The 15452-nt window shown below is 33.2% G+C and overlaps 4 protein-coding genes across 9 annotated transcripts; 3 read left to right on the top strand and 1 right to left on the bottom strand.

Moving 5' to 3' along the window:
- The first annotated feature begins 2570 nt into the window (after window positions 1-2570).
- LOC105633470 (Pentatricopeptide repeat (PPR-like) superfamily protein) lies at window positions 2571-5372 on the top strand. The gene has a single exon (XM_012216068.4). The coding sequence runs from the start codon at window positions 2904-2906 to the stop codon at window positions 5187-5189; it is 2286 nt and encodes a 761-aa protein (XP_012071458.1). The 5' UTR covers window positions 2571-2903; the 3' UTR covers window positions 5190-5372.
- Window positions 5373-6534: 1162 nt separating this feature from the next.
- Window positions 6535-12336, top strand: LOC105633435 (putative membrane protein At3g27390). 5 transcript variants are annotated; one of them, XM_012216019.4, is made up of 11 exons: window positions 6535-6669; window positions 7235-7355; window positions 7653-7761; window positions 7852-8044; window positions 8145-8278; window positions 9939-10227; window positions 10735-10841; window positions 10930-11062; window positions 11198-11393; window positions 11503-11746; window positions 11829-12336. In XM_012216019.4, the coding sequence occupies exons 1-11, from the start codon at window positions 6661-6663 to the stop codon at window positions 12070-12072; spliced, it is 1779 nt and encodes a 592-aa protein (XP_012071409.1). In that variant the 5' UTR covers window positions 6535-6660; the 3' UTR covers window positions 12073-12336. The 5 variants fall into 5 exon arrangements, with proteins under 5 accessions (XP_012071409.1, XP_012071421.1, XP_012071428.1 ...); XM_012216031.4 differs by lacking the exon at window positions 6535-6669 and adding an exon at window positions 6713-7074; XM_012216038.4 differs by lacking the exon at window positions 6535-6669 and adding an exon at window positions 6713-7074 and having other exon boundaries at window positions 7195-7355.
- Window positions 12337-12695: 359 nt separating this feature from the next.
- On the top strand, window positions 12696-13613 carry LOC105633424 (early nodulin-like protein 21). The gene is made up of 2 exons (XM_012216010.4): window positions 12696-13044; window positions 13152-13613. The coding sequence occupies exons 1-2, from the start codon at window positions 12849-12851 to the stop codon at window positions 13502-13504; spliced, it is 549 nt and encodes a 182-aa protein (XP_012071400.1). The 5' UTR covers window positions 12696-12848; the 3' UTR covers window positions 13505-13613.
- A 283-nt stretch (window positions 13614-13896) lies between these two features.
- Window positions 13897-15110, bottom strand: LOC105633409 (RPM1-interacting protein 4 (RIN4) family protein). 2 transcript variants are annotated; one of them, XM_012216001.4, is made up of 3 exons: window positions 14953-15110; window positions 14311-14514; window positions 13897-14216 (listed from the first exon to the last, which is right to left on the bottom strand). In XM_012216001.4, exons 1-3 carry the CDS (start codon window positions 14959-14961, stop codon window positions 14193-14195), a joined length of 237 nt encoding a protein of 78 aa, XP_012071391.1. In that variant the 5' UTR covers window positions 14962-15110; the 3' UTR covers window positions 13897-14192. The 2 variants fall into 2 exon arrangements, with proteins under 2 accessions (XP_012071391.1, XP_012071395.1); XM_012216005.4 differs by having other exon boundaries at window positions 14311-14511.
- Window positions 15111-15452: the final 342 nt, after the last annotated feature.

Raw genomic sequence — 15452 nt, 5'->3', positions numbered from 1 at the left:
AAGGAAATAAAGGGATAAGTAACCCAACTCAGCCGCAAGATTCACCATATTCTGGATTGCATGCTTCCTTGATGTATTCTTTTATATTCAAAAGGTGAAGACTTTAGCAACTAAAGTTGCAAGAAAAATACAAAGAGGAAGAGAATTCAAAAGAAAGAAAAAAGAAGTAGAAGGTTCTAATAAATGACAACCCACATGTTTGTAGTGGGAAAATAATATATAACATAGGTAGTGGTTGGACATGAGCATATGTTCATCATATAATGGAATGGAGATAGCTAAAGTGCATTTGAAATGGGCCGTAATGTTGGAACGGAACAGATATTCTCCTTGTTGATATGGCAGTCAGTCAAGTGTCTTGTTTCAGTTAAAAGCAGTTGTTTTAGGCCATTGAATCAAGTCTTGTGGCCAGATACCAATAATGTCATTGTGCAACACTTTGATCCATTTGCTATCTTTATAAATTAAGAAAAAAAAAATATTATACAGTTTTGAAGAAGCATTAATCACATTATCGGTGTTGATTAATCCCTCTTCAGGGTCGTAGAGCATAACATATTTTAATTGTTCAAAATAACTCTGATCAATACATATAAAATCAAATTTATATTTTCACACTCCTCAACCGATATGTTATGACTTTAAAATTCTATTTTAGAAAAATAGAAATTCATCTTATACTCTAATATTTGCCTCAAAATATTATAATGAGATTTTAAGAAGAGTATCAATCTTTGAAGAGCACAGTAAATGATCCCATGAGTGAAAAGAAAATTAGATCTACATTAGATCTCACCTAAATTGTCTCATCTATTCTCCTGAGGAGAAGTTCTGCAATCGCCTAAATCTCAAAACATTTTTCAAACCAATCATAAATATTATTGAGGTAAGTAAACCAGCAAGACTCCCTTCCGAGAATTATATATAAGAATTTCATCTCGTACGATTCAAACAGACTCACTGTAATATTTAAATACATATTTTTGCCTCCAAAATTTAAATTGTATTTTAATTAGATTAATTATTATTACTTAAACCAAGGAAAACATTTGTAGGAACACGTGGGGTTTATGATATTGTCTAAGAAAGCATATGGGAATGCAATTATATATAAGGTGAAGAGCATATAATGCAAAGCACAAGATGGATGGTTTGGACATCTTCGATGAGATTTGGTTCTTGTTAGAAGATATTGCCACAGATTTTATGCGCATCCATACTAATCTTTAATCTTAATCTCAATCATATATATATATATGCATGCATGAATATATATTATTTGGAGACATTATCATTACAACTCCCTTCTCCTTCTTCTTCTTCATCTTCTTGCATGTCTCATAACAAATTGTAAAAAGCTAAGCATTTGTTTTTATTAGGTTTTATATATCTTATGATTAGATCTTCATATTACATGAATAGTCTGTCTCTCATTATCTTGTCCCTTTAATTTTCTTTTTAAATTATTAAAAATTAATTATTCAAGTTACAATTACAAAACAAGAGATGGGGAATATATAACTCACTTGCAAACGAATCTTAGCATTTATTTAAGAAAAATAAATATTATTTGTTTAACTAAATAAATTAAAAAAAAAGTGAAGGTGAAGGTGGCATGGTGGTTCAATTATTATTGTTCATTCTTTTGAAATTTTTAATAATAAATAGCTTATATAAATCTGTAAATTATTTTTTTAATACATAACAAAAAAAAAAAAAAAAAAAAAATCTTTCAACTACAAATTCAAATAGCAGTCACTCAACTAATAATGTCTATTAGCTAATTTAATCTCAGATCTTGCATTTTTAAAAAAAATTCATTGACACCTAATTAATCAATATAATAGCAAAATGCTAAAGAAATAATTCTGATGCGGTATTCTTTTATTATTAATAAAAAGATAATTAAATTATCTATCTTTATGAAATTGTACTTTTTTAATTCGAAAATATATTATGTAATATATATTAATTATTGGCTCTGTTTGTATTTGAAAATGCTTCTCTAGAAAAATATTATGAATTTTCTTATGCTAGAGCATTTACAAAAGTTATTCAATTCTCTTTTTCAAGAAAAAAAAATATATTTTCAACATTATGAATTTATTATAAAAAAAGAAAAAAAAGTGTAATGATTTACATTCTATCTGTAGCTGATAATCAGCATAACTAATTATTATGAATCAATTATCACGGTCAATCATCAATAACTATCGCAATGTATTAATTTTATATATCTTTTCATACTTAAAAATAAAATTTTAAATATTTTTATTCTTATAAATTAAAATTTATTAATATTTTTTAATGTTACAATCAAATAATAAAAATCTAGCTATATGTAAAAAATTATTTTCTTTTGAGAATTTTTTTTTAAAATAAATTTAAGTTATGGCCTGAAAATTAAACCAAAAACCTGTGTGAGGTTCCATTTTCAGTTTACGAGGGACATAAACATTCATCATGCAGGCCCATTAACGGAAGATGGGCTTTTTTACATTGTCCTAACAAATAAGGCAAGCCCATGTTCCATTGCAAAAATTAGTGTCTGCTTGCCAAGGAGGTAAAACAAAACCGACGTAGTTTGGTCACTGATATTTTCTCTTGTGACTGGTTCTTGTATTGCTGTAACGAACAACGATGTCCAAAGGACGGTTCTATTGAAGCCTCATATTTCCACTCAAAATCTCTACAGCCAAATCAGGTGCAATCTAATTTTCTATCTTCTGTTAATAAAAAACTGTATGAATACTGAGCCAAAGCTTTCACTTTTCTGTTTATCTTACACACAAAGTAGAAACTACTGTGCAGAGTCTTCCCTAAGAGTTTATAACATGTTTTATAGTTCTTTAACTGACATTTGCATTCTGGGATTTCTTATTTTCTGCTAAATTATATAGAAAATGCAAGTTTTGAGTATGTGGCCATCGAAAGGTGGCTTATCCATGGTGCCCCAATTGGATTTTGAACTGGGTTCTCATTATTTTCCTAGCATTAGGAGGGAAAAAAGATGGGGTCTTGTTGATATAGCTTTTCATGGTAAAACTTCTGGTCTTTTAATGGTTTCTAGCAATTCAAGGTATGATAGAAATGGAACTTGTGTAAACTCAAGTGGTTTTCTCTCCAATTGTAGTAAGTTAAAATTTGCTCTCTTTTGTGAGCCAAAGAAAGGATCTTCTGGGTCATCTGTTGCTATGGCTTCTGCATTGGAGCAACAACAGATTGGGAATAAGTTTCATGGGGGAGAATCTAGTTTAGATGATGGGTTTCCGGGGAAGAGTGAAATGGTTAATATTGATTCTCATAATTTAAATAGACTAGAAAATAGTGATGATGATAATTGTAACCTGGAAGAAAATAGCCATTTAGATTTTGGAAGTGAGGAAGAAGTTAGGGAAGAGAAGGATACGAGAATTGATGTTCGTGCGCTAGCCTTGAGCTTGCATTCTGCTGAATCGGCAGATGATGTTGAAGAGGTTCTCAAGGACAAGGGTGAATTGCCTCTTCAAGTTTATTCATCCATGATCAAGGGTTTTGGCTGGGACAAGAAAATGGCATCTGCATTTGCTCTTGTTGAGTGGCTCAAAAGAAAGAAGGAAACAGGCAGTATTATTGGTCCAAACCTGTTTATTTATAATAGTTTATTGAGTGCATTAAAACAGTCTGAGCAACATGAAGAAACAGAGAAAATTTTGAATGATATGGCTCAAGAGGGAATTTTTCCTAATGTGGTAACTTATAACACTTTGATGGGCATTTATGTGGAGCAAGGGCAACCTACTAAGGCCCTTGATATTCTTGAGGAGATACATAAGAACGGTTTTACTCCATCTGCTGCATCCTATTCTACTGCTTTGCTAGCTTATCGAAAAATGGAAGATGGGAATGGAGCTTTGGCGTTTTATGTAGATATAAAAGAGAAATATAAGAAAGGTGAGATAGGAAAAGATTCTGATGAAAATTGGGAAAAAGAATTCGTTAAGCTTGAGAATTTCATAATTCGTATTTGCTACCAAGTGATGCGGAGGTGGCTTGTGAGGCATGATAACTTTAGCATCAATGTTTTGAAACTTCTGACAGACATGGATAAGGCTGGACTTAAGCCTGGTCGGGCAGATTATGAGCGTCTTTTATGGGCTTGTACCCGTGAAGAGCATTATATCGTTGCAAAAGAATTGTACAGTAGGATCAGAGAAAGGTATTCTGAAATAAGTCTATCAGTCTGCAACCATGTCATTTGGTTGATGGGAAAGGCTAAGAAATGGTGGGCAGCATTGGAGATTTATGAGGATTTGTTGGACAAAGGACCAAGACCAAATAATTTGTCACATGAATTGATCGTCTCTCATTTTAACGTTTTACTTACTGCAGCTAGGAAACGAGGAATTTGGAGATGGGGTGTTAGGTTATTAAACAAGATGGAAGATAAAGGCCTTAAGCCAGGAAGTAGGGAGTGGAATGCAGTTCTCGTTGCCTGTTCCAAGGCTTCAGAAACTTCGGCTGCTATACAGATATTTAGCAGAATGATTGAACAAGGTGAAAAGCCTACAATTATTTCGTATGGTGCATTGCTCAGTGCCCTTGAAAAAGGAAAACTCTACAATGAGGCTGTACGTGTGTGGGAACATATGCTTAAGGTGGGTGTGAAGCCTAATGTGTATGCATACACTATTATGGCTTCAGTTTATGCTGGACAAGGAAAGTTTGGACATGTTGATGCTATAATTCATGAAATGACTTCATCTAGCATTGAGCCAACAATTATCACATATAATGCAATAATCAGTGGATGTGTGCAGAATAGTATGAGTGGGGCAGCATATGAGTGGTTTCACCGTATGAAAGTGCAGAACATCTCACCGAATAAGATTACATATGAAATGCTGATTGAGGCTCTTGCAAAAGATGGTAAACCTAGGATTGCATATGAGTTGTACTTGAGAGCTCAAAATGAGGGCCTTGACCTCTCGGCAAAAGTTTATGATGCAGTTGTTCATTCCTCACACATTTTTGGAGCTACTGTTGACATAAATGTTTTAGGACCTCGGCCGCCAGACAAAAAGAAGAAAGTGCAAATCAGGAAAACATTGACTGAGTTCTGCAATTTAGCAGATGTTCCTAGGAGAAGTAAACCATTTGATCGAACGGAGATTTATCCTGCACATTTACAGAAGGAAAATAATGATTAATTTAACTACAAACTTTGTGTCTTTGTATCATACTGTATTCTTTTGTATCTTTGTGTATTTGCTTTGTAGGCAACTGCAATGCAGTGCCAGTTTTAGGAATGATTTGTTTACTTATATGTAAAGTTATACAAACTTGATTACTGGACAGAATGTTGCTTGGAAGTATACTTCTCCTTTTCACTAGTTTATGCCCTGTGGATGAGAAATTATTGAGTAGGATAACATTGCTCCCTGCTCATAAACATAGGAAGGGTTTTCTGTCCTATCTAATAATTTCCCATTTTGTCCTACAAGACCGTTACGGGGATTGAAGTCCTTACTACCAATAGGTCGTATTAAAGTTGGGAGCTCCAGAACAAGTCTCCAGGTTGGAAATAAAATCCAAAATAACTTTGTTTTTAAATGTTCATTCTCAATATATTTATATAGACACACAAGTGGAAAAGTTAAAAACTATGGGACCCTAACGGTATTAAATTTTATAGCTTGTCCAGAGGGGCAGCTATTGCAGGATCTGGTTGTATCAGCATGGAAAAAGCCTCAGATAGTTCCTGATTAGGATTCTGATTCCATATGTGCAATGACTCATGAATTTGATGTTAATATAAGGGAAATCAATTATTATTATTATTATTATTATTATTATTATTACTATTTGACATATAAAAAATGTTTTAAAAATAATGGAATTATCATTTTTATTACCACCTAATATTTTTGTCATAATGGTGGCAATCTCAATTGCATCATGCTCACAACTCACAATTATGAATGAGCTGACTCATTCTCATCTACATTTCTCAATCATGGTATATAACTAATTATCTGTTAAGAATCTAACATAGTATAAATACATATCTATAAAGTATAAGGGCGAAAAGTTAGTTAGTTAATATGTACTATAAAACACTTCAAAGGATTTTTGAAAAAAAAATGCAATTTAAATTTAAAATTTAATAAAAGAATTCTTAGGCTTTTTATCCTAAAAAATTATAAATAGTATATTAACAAATTTTTCATATTTGAAAAATAATTATTTGTTAAGTTTGAATTTTTTTTATTAAGGATTACTTTAAATTAAATTAATTTCATAAACATAATTATTATTATTTTTTAAATTAATATTTTTTTAAGCGACTATTTTATTTATTATCTAAAAATATAACAAACTATTATAAATATTGCCTTTTTTTTTTTGGGCTTTCTTGATATGGTAACTTAGAGCTAGGAATCTAAAACATGCTTGCTTGTCTAATTTGTCCACAAAAACCAAATACGTTTAGCCATTAACTGTCTTTCTCAGACTGTCACAGGCAAACCTCTCTGTCTTGTGGATTTTGATGAAAGAGATAACCCAACCCATGCCCCTAATAGAAACCCTCTTGTCTGCTTCATAACAACACTCGCCAAGTTTGTGCATTTCTACAATCTCAACCACACACGTGTCTTCAAGTTCAAACGTGTATCGAGAATGTCGCAGGTTGTAATAGGCTACCACTTTGCTTTGCTTTTAATTAAAGCACAAGAACAGTGAGACCTCACTAAGCAAGAAAGGATTCTTTTTCTAATCTTCTTTTCCTTCTCCTAATCTTATTCTTCTTCGTCTTCTTCTTCTTGTTTTTTTTTTTTTTCTTCTTTTTTAGTTTTTTTAAGTTTTCTTCATTGTAACTGATCTTTCAGTGTATAATCTTAACTTGAGGCCTCTAATGGACGGTTATTCAAATTCAACCGCCTGGACCGTTCAATCAAGTTTTCTGATTTCTTGTTCATTCAAATTCCAAATTTTACTAAAAAATATAAGTGCAGTTTTTGAATAAAAGAAAAAGCTTCTTGCTTTTGTTTTTGGCCATCACTTGCAAGAACTCAAGCAAATTCTACTATTTGGGTATGTTTATGAAACGATTTTGATTTTAGACTTCTGGGTTTCTCGTTTTCTTTAAAAACAGAAATTGCTTTGCAAGTTACGGAGGCTAAAAATGGGTGTCTCTGGTGTTTTCAGGAGCAGTTAGGCTAGTTTCTGAGATGGTTTTGTTGTAAATTTGTAGAGATCTGAGTGGCTTTTACAAGGAGATATGGAGCCTCCAAGGGGAGTTTTGGCTTCTTGCTGGAACTTTATTCGCTTTCTTCCTTTCTTCATCGGGCTACTGCTACTGGGAACTGTTAAAGGTTAGTTACAGTGGCAATTTTGGGGTTCAGTTTTGCTTATTTCTTCTTCTGGTCTTTTGTTGTTGCTTCCTTTGCTGATCAATCTGCCTTACATGCTGTAAATAAATAATATTTGCTCATATTTTGGTTGCTTATAATCAGTACCTTGTAGTCATTTGATTTCTGTCACAAATATAATTTAAGGTATGTAGTTTCAGAAAATAGAAAGGATTAAAGTTGCTTGCAATTCCAATAAGTACATGCATATGATTTGATTTTAGTCAAGTGCTTACAGTGTACCAAACTATTTATTTGCAGGTATCATTTTCTGCCCATTGGCATGCCTTATCATGGCAATTGGAAATTCTGCTATCATAATAGGTCTTTTGCCATTGCATACTTTTTGGACATATTATTCAATTTTGAGGTGTTTTTTCTCGACTCTATATTTTGCTTTGTGCTTGGCGCTCATCTGTTTGTAGCGTTCTTTAATTCTTTTAATTTCTCTAATGGGCAGAGCTAAACAATTGGGGCCTATTTTGAAGATTCTTCTGTGCGTGACCCTACCAGTTCCTTTGATTCTGTGGCTTGTGGTTGGCATTGTAGGAAGTGTTATTGGTGGAGCAATGTATGGCTTTCTTTCGCCAGTATTTGCCACTTTTGATGCTGTTGGAGAAGGGAAGACGAATGGGCTTTATCACTGTTTTTATGTATGCGTTAGTTTAGTACCTTTTCTTTATGACTTTGTTATCTAGTTGTTACACCTTCTTTTCTTTGCTTATATCAATTTCACTGCTTTTGTATTTGCAGGATGGAACTTGGAGTACTATTAAAAGGAGTTGCACTATTGTTCGTGATTTTGGAGATGTTTGTTATCATTCTTATTTCTCATACATGGATGACCTGCGGCAGCAACCTGCAGATAAGAACTATTATGAGATCAGGTTTGCTTTCTTTTCTTTTTTTCTTTTCCTTTTTTTTGAAAAAAAAAAAAAAAAAAAAACCTTTATTCTGTTCCTATTTAGCTCATTTGCTCGGACAAGGCAATGAAGCCATTCTTTACAACAATTAAGTAGGCTTGACCTTAATAATTCTTAGCAACCTATATGGTGAGTGATAGCCTTGGAAAGAGTTTATCTTAGGACTGGAATTGACTTTGCTTCTGTAATTATCAAAATAATCTTACACTTACGTGGAAATTTAATATCTCGTATCATATTATGATAGGCCTTATATTTTAGTTTCTTCTTGATCTCTTCACCATTTGAATCCCCAATTGCAGTTGAATATTCAACATTAGGTTTATTTTATTATCTTTCCTTAGTGTCGAATGCAGGCTGCTTTCCAGCATCTAAGTCAACTGTCGCTTAAAATATCTAAATACAATCATTTTTAGAATTTAGAAGTCATGTAGAGGTCCAAATTTGATGCTCGCACAATTAATAAAATGAATTCACATCCAAAAAGTCAATAGGCCACATCTGGATGGTCTGAAGACCTTTATGCTTTAAGAGTTGGATATTGGATACAACAATAGTATTTAACATCTTTTATATTACTCTTCCATTTGGTGCTTGCAATAATTGGGTGCAAGTTACACACTGATGGAACCTCACTTAAAGGACTTAGTTTTGAAGCAATATTCCTTATAGACAGGATGCTTTCAAGGATTTCTATTGGTGGGTACAATAAGCTTCCAATTTATTTGCAAGAGCAAAATTATTTACAATACAGATTCAAAAAAGTCACGTAAGGCAGCTTGTGTTTCCAAAACCCGCTGCCTACTGAACCAAAAAACTTTTAATTGGGCCTCCTGTCTTTTAGAGCTGAGGGAGACAACTCTTACCCCTACATATCTCTTCTTCTTTCTCTTTGTAAAATCTGAAGAATAGATAGTGGAATTAAAATAACAAATTTTCTTTTCTGTAAATGAGTGTATGCCCCTCAATGCCCAAAGTTGATATATATCAGCTACACAGCCTTCCATGAATTTCCTAATGGGCTAGTTTCCAATGTTGTTGAGCTCAACTACCTTAATAAAATCTGTTGCACCAATTCAGCTGCATATTTATGAAGATAACACAGTGATATGTTTTTAGGGTAGTTTTTAATGTTGAAGCTGTTCCTTGTGCAACTTCCCTAGCAAACATCAGAGCAAAAGTCTTCCAAATTCCTTCCACCAAGAATTCACCTTTTTTTACTGGGTCATCTTTGACAACAGCTTAATTTTTGGACTTAAAGTAAAAGACATTCCTTGTCTGTTGACCTTTTCGGTACCGGTATCTTGTATGTGCATGCCATATAACAAACTATAAAGATTGTAGGAACCCAATAATTTCTGATCTTGACATTTCTTACAAAGTTATTACCCAATGGGTGGCATCATAAAGAATGGCACATGATCAATTTTCAAAGTGTTATTGTCCATAGGCAATAAGGCATGGAAATTGGGATTTCTAGCCTGAAACTTTGAAGCTAAAAAACGTAAAAAATTTTATCAAGGAAGACAAGTTATCTCCCCTTGCAGTTCCTTAATTAGTTATAACTTTGATGTTCTTGTAGAGATGGGCATTTATCAGCAATTCCTAATAAATTCTTTTGCAGATTACTTTATCTTCCCAGTGCTATTATTGCCAGTTTACTTGGTTTCCTGTTCGACTTTCCGCTGATTTCATTTATCGCTATCTACAAAAGTCCATTCATGCTCTTTAAGGGGTGGCATCGTTTGTTTCATGACCTTATAGGACGGGAAGGCCCTTTCTTGGAGACAATATGTGTACCATTTGCAGGTCTTGCTATCCTTCTTTGGCCGTTGGCTGTTGTTGGAGCAGTTTTGGGTTCCATAGTATCTAGCATCTTCCTTGGTGCTTATGCTGGTGTGATTGTTTATCAGGTAAAATTCTTAAGTCGATACTGATTTTAGTTTGGTTACTGCATTTTATACTTACGTAGATTCTATATTGAGTAGCATACAGGAACCTCCCAAATTAAGCCATTATGTTTATATGGGTATTTCAGGATAAAATAACTTACTATCATCTATTTTCTTTTCTTTTACATCTGATAATGATATTACACTCTCCAATTGTGACTTAGTATCAAAGGAACAAACTTAACTAGTCTTTTTAGGTTCCAAACACTGCTAGAGGAAATGTTGTACTGTGAATATGACTTCCTCAACCTGTTTACAATGTATTAAGCTTTTGGCTTGAACATGTGTTAAATTGCTTGACATCTTAACTGTTGCCTTGTCAGATGCACCATAAACTCGCATGTCAAACTATTTTGAACACCTGCACATACATAGTCGGTTGCAATCTGATACTTTTGTACAAGAATCTTGAAAGTTATCTGAGATACAGAGTTCTGTCTATTTCCCTCATATTGCGGGTGACTGCAGGAATCCTCATTTTGGTTTGGGCTTTGCTATATCATTGCGTCCTTGGCTATTTACGATGAATACAGCAATGATGTTTTGGACATGCCAGAAGGATCTTGCTTTCCAAGGTTTTTTTTATTCTTTCTCACATGCTTCATGGTTTTAATATGTTGTTTATGAACTCTAACAAAGTTCAATTAATTTTTATGTCGATAGGCCAAAGTACCGAAAAGCTCAATTGACAAAGAGCCCTTCTCGTGCCTCCTCTTTCTCAGGGGCCAATTCTTTTCGAAATCGTCTCAACCGCTCAGATTCACTTGTACCTATGGTGGATCTGAAACCATTTACGGTAGTGATTTTACATTTTCCTATTTTTCCCATTTTGTGAATTAGATTTTGCATTGGTCTTGCCATTTGATTTCTGAATGCATTTACTTTAGTTAATAGTTTCAGCACTGAATAAATGTGTGCACCATTTTTTTAGCTGCTTGATGGCTTATTTAAGGAGTGTCAACAATATGGAGAGATTTTTCTTTCTGAAGGACTGATCACTCCACAAGACATTGAAGACGCCAAGTCCAATAAGGTTGGCACGGTGGTTAGCATTGGTTTACCAGCTTATTGCCTTCTTCAGGCAATCCTACGTTCTGTGAAAGCCAATTCTGAGGGTATTCTGCTGAGTAAGTCAATTCTTTTCTTTGTAATAGTGGTACTTCTCTCTCCCTAATAGAGTTCTAGTTATTGGGTTGTAACAAATTAAAATTTTTCGAATGTCCTTCATTGATGTAGGTGACAATGTTACTGAGTTAACAACCAGAAACAGACCAAAAGAAACCTTCTTTGATTGGTTTTTTAACCCTTTTATGATCATAAAAGAGCAAATTAAAGCACAAAACCTTTCTGAGGAAGAAGAGGATTATCTCTGCAAACTAGTATTGTTGAATGGTGATCCCTTGAAGTTGAAAAATAGAAATATTGGTCCACCACCCGAGTCTGAGCGTAAACGCGCTGAACTTGATGCGCTAGCTCGAAGGTAACAATGCAAAACTTGCATACAAACCTCTGTCTATTATGCTGTTTCATTTCTGTTGCATCTATCTTGTTTGACAATTCAGGCTTCAAGGGATTACTAAATCTATATCAAGGTTTCCAACTTCAAGACGCCATTTTCAAAGTCTTGTCAAGAAGCTGTCCGAAGATCTGGACAAGAAGAATGGTGACAGAAAATCAAGCAATGGGCTGCAAGCACTAGGAAGATCAAAAAGTGCCTTCGCTCGTTTCTTATCTTTTAAAAACAGATCAAGCCAGAATGGTTCCGATCAAGAGTCACAACCGGTTAACGTGGAATATGTACAATAATGGATGTTAATAATGGAAATGAAATCGCAACATTTCCATTTTTATTTTTTGCTAAAGTTCATAATTCATGATTTTAATGTTCTCTTGGTTCTTTCTATAAGCGTCTGTCTCATTTGGATGCTGACAACATTAGGAGGAAATGAATTAAACATATGAGATGTAACAGAAGTTTTGAATTGTAGAGTTTCCCTTGTTATTGTGTCTTTTTGTTGTACAATGAAAAGACAATAATACGAGATAATATAGAATAACAATTCTAACAAATAGTAGCAAAAGATGCATGTTACTCCTCAAGTTCATGAAGTTTAAGCTCTGAAATGAGATTCTCTAAGGTAATTAGAAAGAACCTTGTTTGATGTACAAACTCGGTGTCTGATAAATTTACACCTAACCCAATTGACCAAAGAATTAGAGGAACATAACCCATGAAACCTTATATATATATATATATATATATATATATATATATATATATATATATATATATATATATATATATATATATATATATATACTTATTAGCTTGGGCCTTCAAAATTTAATTTTACTCAAATTGATGGTTAATTACAGAAGTTGATCAACTCAAATAAAACCCCCCACCATCTCCATTTCCACTAATCTTGCCCATGAAATGAAACCCCACTACTCTACAATCTACGTTTATATTAAACCCACCAACACAACTCACAAACTCCCAAAACCTACAACTTCCTTCACATTCAAAGCAACAAATTAATTAAGCTTCTCTCTCGCAGATACATTTATCTACAACAACAATGGCTTCCTCCTCTTTCTCCTACACCAAGCTAATGCTTCTCCTCTCAATCTTCTCTTCACTTCACTACTTCTCTGTCTTTTCATTTGAGTTCAAAGTTGGTGGCAACAGAGGTTGGGTTATTCCTCCTGAAAATGACACCAAAATCTACAATGACTGGGCCTCTGAGAACCGCTTCCAAATCGGTGACACAGTCCGTAAGTTAATACGGCAACTGCAATTTGTCAAAAGCAGCCTAAACGACAAACCCATTATCTATATCATCTTCATTTTCTCATTTTTTGCTTTTATTGCTTTCTTGTAGGTTTTAGGTATGAGAAAGATTCTGTACTGAAAGTGACTGAAGAAGAGTACAAGAAATGTAACTCAAGCCACCCTAGTTTCTTCTCTGACACAGGCAATACAGTTTACAAGTTTGAGCATGCAGGGCCATTTTACTTCATTAGTGGAGTTTCAGGGCATTGTGAGAAAGGACAGAGGATTATCATCAAAGTTATGGCTCATGAAGAGGATTACACTTCTCATCACGGACATGGTGATGATGCTGGGAAAAAATCTGCTGCTTCTCCTCCAACCGTTCTGCATTTCGCAGCACTTCCTAAAGTTGCCTTTCTGCAACTTCTTATGACATCATATGTTGTTTCTTGTGTGTTTTAATTACTAGGATTTTCTTTTGTTAAGCTGTTGTTTGTTTTTACTTATGTTAACTTGTTTGTACTTAAGGTGTACTTTGCAATGATTTTAGTTGTTTGTTTTCAGATTTTCATTACCTTGCGTAACCTTGATTAATTAGCATTAATATCTATTTACATGTATAATAATAATAATTTCCATAAAGCAACAGCAGCAACAACAAAAACTAAGCTTTAGTCTCAAACTACTTTGTTCCATATCCTACTTTGTTTATATCTAAATCCGCACTAATGACAAGAAATAATTATTTGCAAGAAACAAGAATGTAAAAAGTAGCAGCATCAGAAACGAAAAATGGAAACAGTCTACTAAGCTTAAAAAAAAAAAAAAAAAACAAGTTCTATGGAATTACACGATGAACATTAAAAAATGTAAGTTAATTGCAAATATGATGTTCACGACCAACTTTAGATTTTTTTGTTCTTGAGTTCCTAAATTACATTATAGAAGAAATTACGGTAGAGGAACATGAAATTAACAAATCAGTTTTAAAAAAAGAGAAAGAAAAGATTGGATATGGAGAAGGGGGATTTATAAAGATTTAAGCCAGCGTTATTCATTTCCCGCTCTGAATCTGAAACGAAGAAGAAAGCTCGAACTTTCATAGCTCAATCATCAAATAAAGTAATCTCCAATGCCTACCATATTAGTCTCAGAAACAGCAAAACCACTTCTTCTGCAACCAAAAAGGAAAAAGAAAAGAAAGAAATGAATAAAATTACTTATAAAGGATTTGAATGAAATTAATTTAAGAAAAATGAAGATCATACTGCAGTTTCATCCTGATAAGCTGCATCTTGATCAGGTTTATGGAGATTATTGTTGCGCTGTGAAGCTGCACCTGCACCTCCGGCTGCATTGGATTTTTTCTCATCTCTGGCTTTGCTAAATATTACAGTAAATCCTTCTGCAGACGCTGGATTATTCACATCCCATTCTCCGAATTTCGGCAATGGTCGACCCTTATCTTGCTGCTGTCACATTTTTACATTTCATTCAAGACCTCCATTAAAAATTTAACCTAGCAGTAGAATAGGAATCTTGGTTTTGGATTATATATGTCTCGATTATGAACAATTAATCTGCATGAAATTGTCATTGTTCTGTTGTCGAATGTCTATTTCATAATTTGAAAGATTAGGATCGAAATCCTAACAACTTTCTTTCTTTCTCATAACTATGTCTCAAAAGAAACAACAATTAACAAAAGGAAATTCAAGAAATGCAGCTCAAACTTGTTCATCATATGTATGAAAGCATACAATAAAATGATTTAACATGACAATCTTATATTATATATATAAAAAAAATTAACATCAATCTCATCTATATTTCAATACAAGAATAAGAACATGCCAAAAATGGATTCTTTGAAGATCAAAGAAGAAAAAGAAAGAGGAAAAGAATCTTACCGCCGACATGAAGGATTTAATGCAGCAAATCCCAGTAGAAAACTAGGAAAAAGAAAGAAGATTGAAGGAAAAAAAGAGAGAAAAAAAAAAAGAGAAAGGAGTAATTAGAGAAAGAATAGAAAGGCAAAAGCCAAAAAAGAGAGAAGAGAAAGATGAAGAAGATAACGAAGATTAAGGAATATGTTAATCATCACCTAATTATTAATACATACATACATACATACATACATACACGTACAATTTACCTTGTCATTCCTCAGCTAGCTTTCTATATGCTTCATGAACTAACCATTTATCTATATATATTTTAGTAACCATATCCTAAATACAACTCTATTTTGTTAATAAATAATAATATAGGTCTGCACAATCTACATTTCTACATATTTATAAATATATTTCCTTTTTTAAATAAAAATTTAAAATAACAGATTACATTATTTAAAGAGATTCTAAATCAAAAATAAAACTTAGGATACTTCTAAAAACTATGAATTAAA

This window comes from Jatropha curcas, chromosome 11 (genome assembly GCF_041381405.1).
Source record: "Jatropha curcas cultivar XTBG-Jc1 chromosome 11, XTBG_Jcur_1.0, whole genome shotgun sequence".
NCBI classification, from domain to species: Eukaryota; Viridiplantae; Streptophyta; class Magnoliopsida; order Malpighiales; family Euphorbiaceae; genus Jatropha; species Jatropha curcas.
Note: the sequence above shows the minus strand (reverse complement) of the source record. Positions and strands in the feature narration are given on the sequence as shown.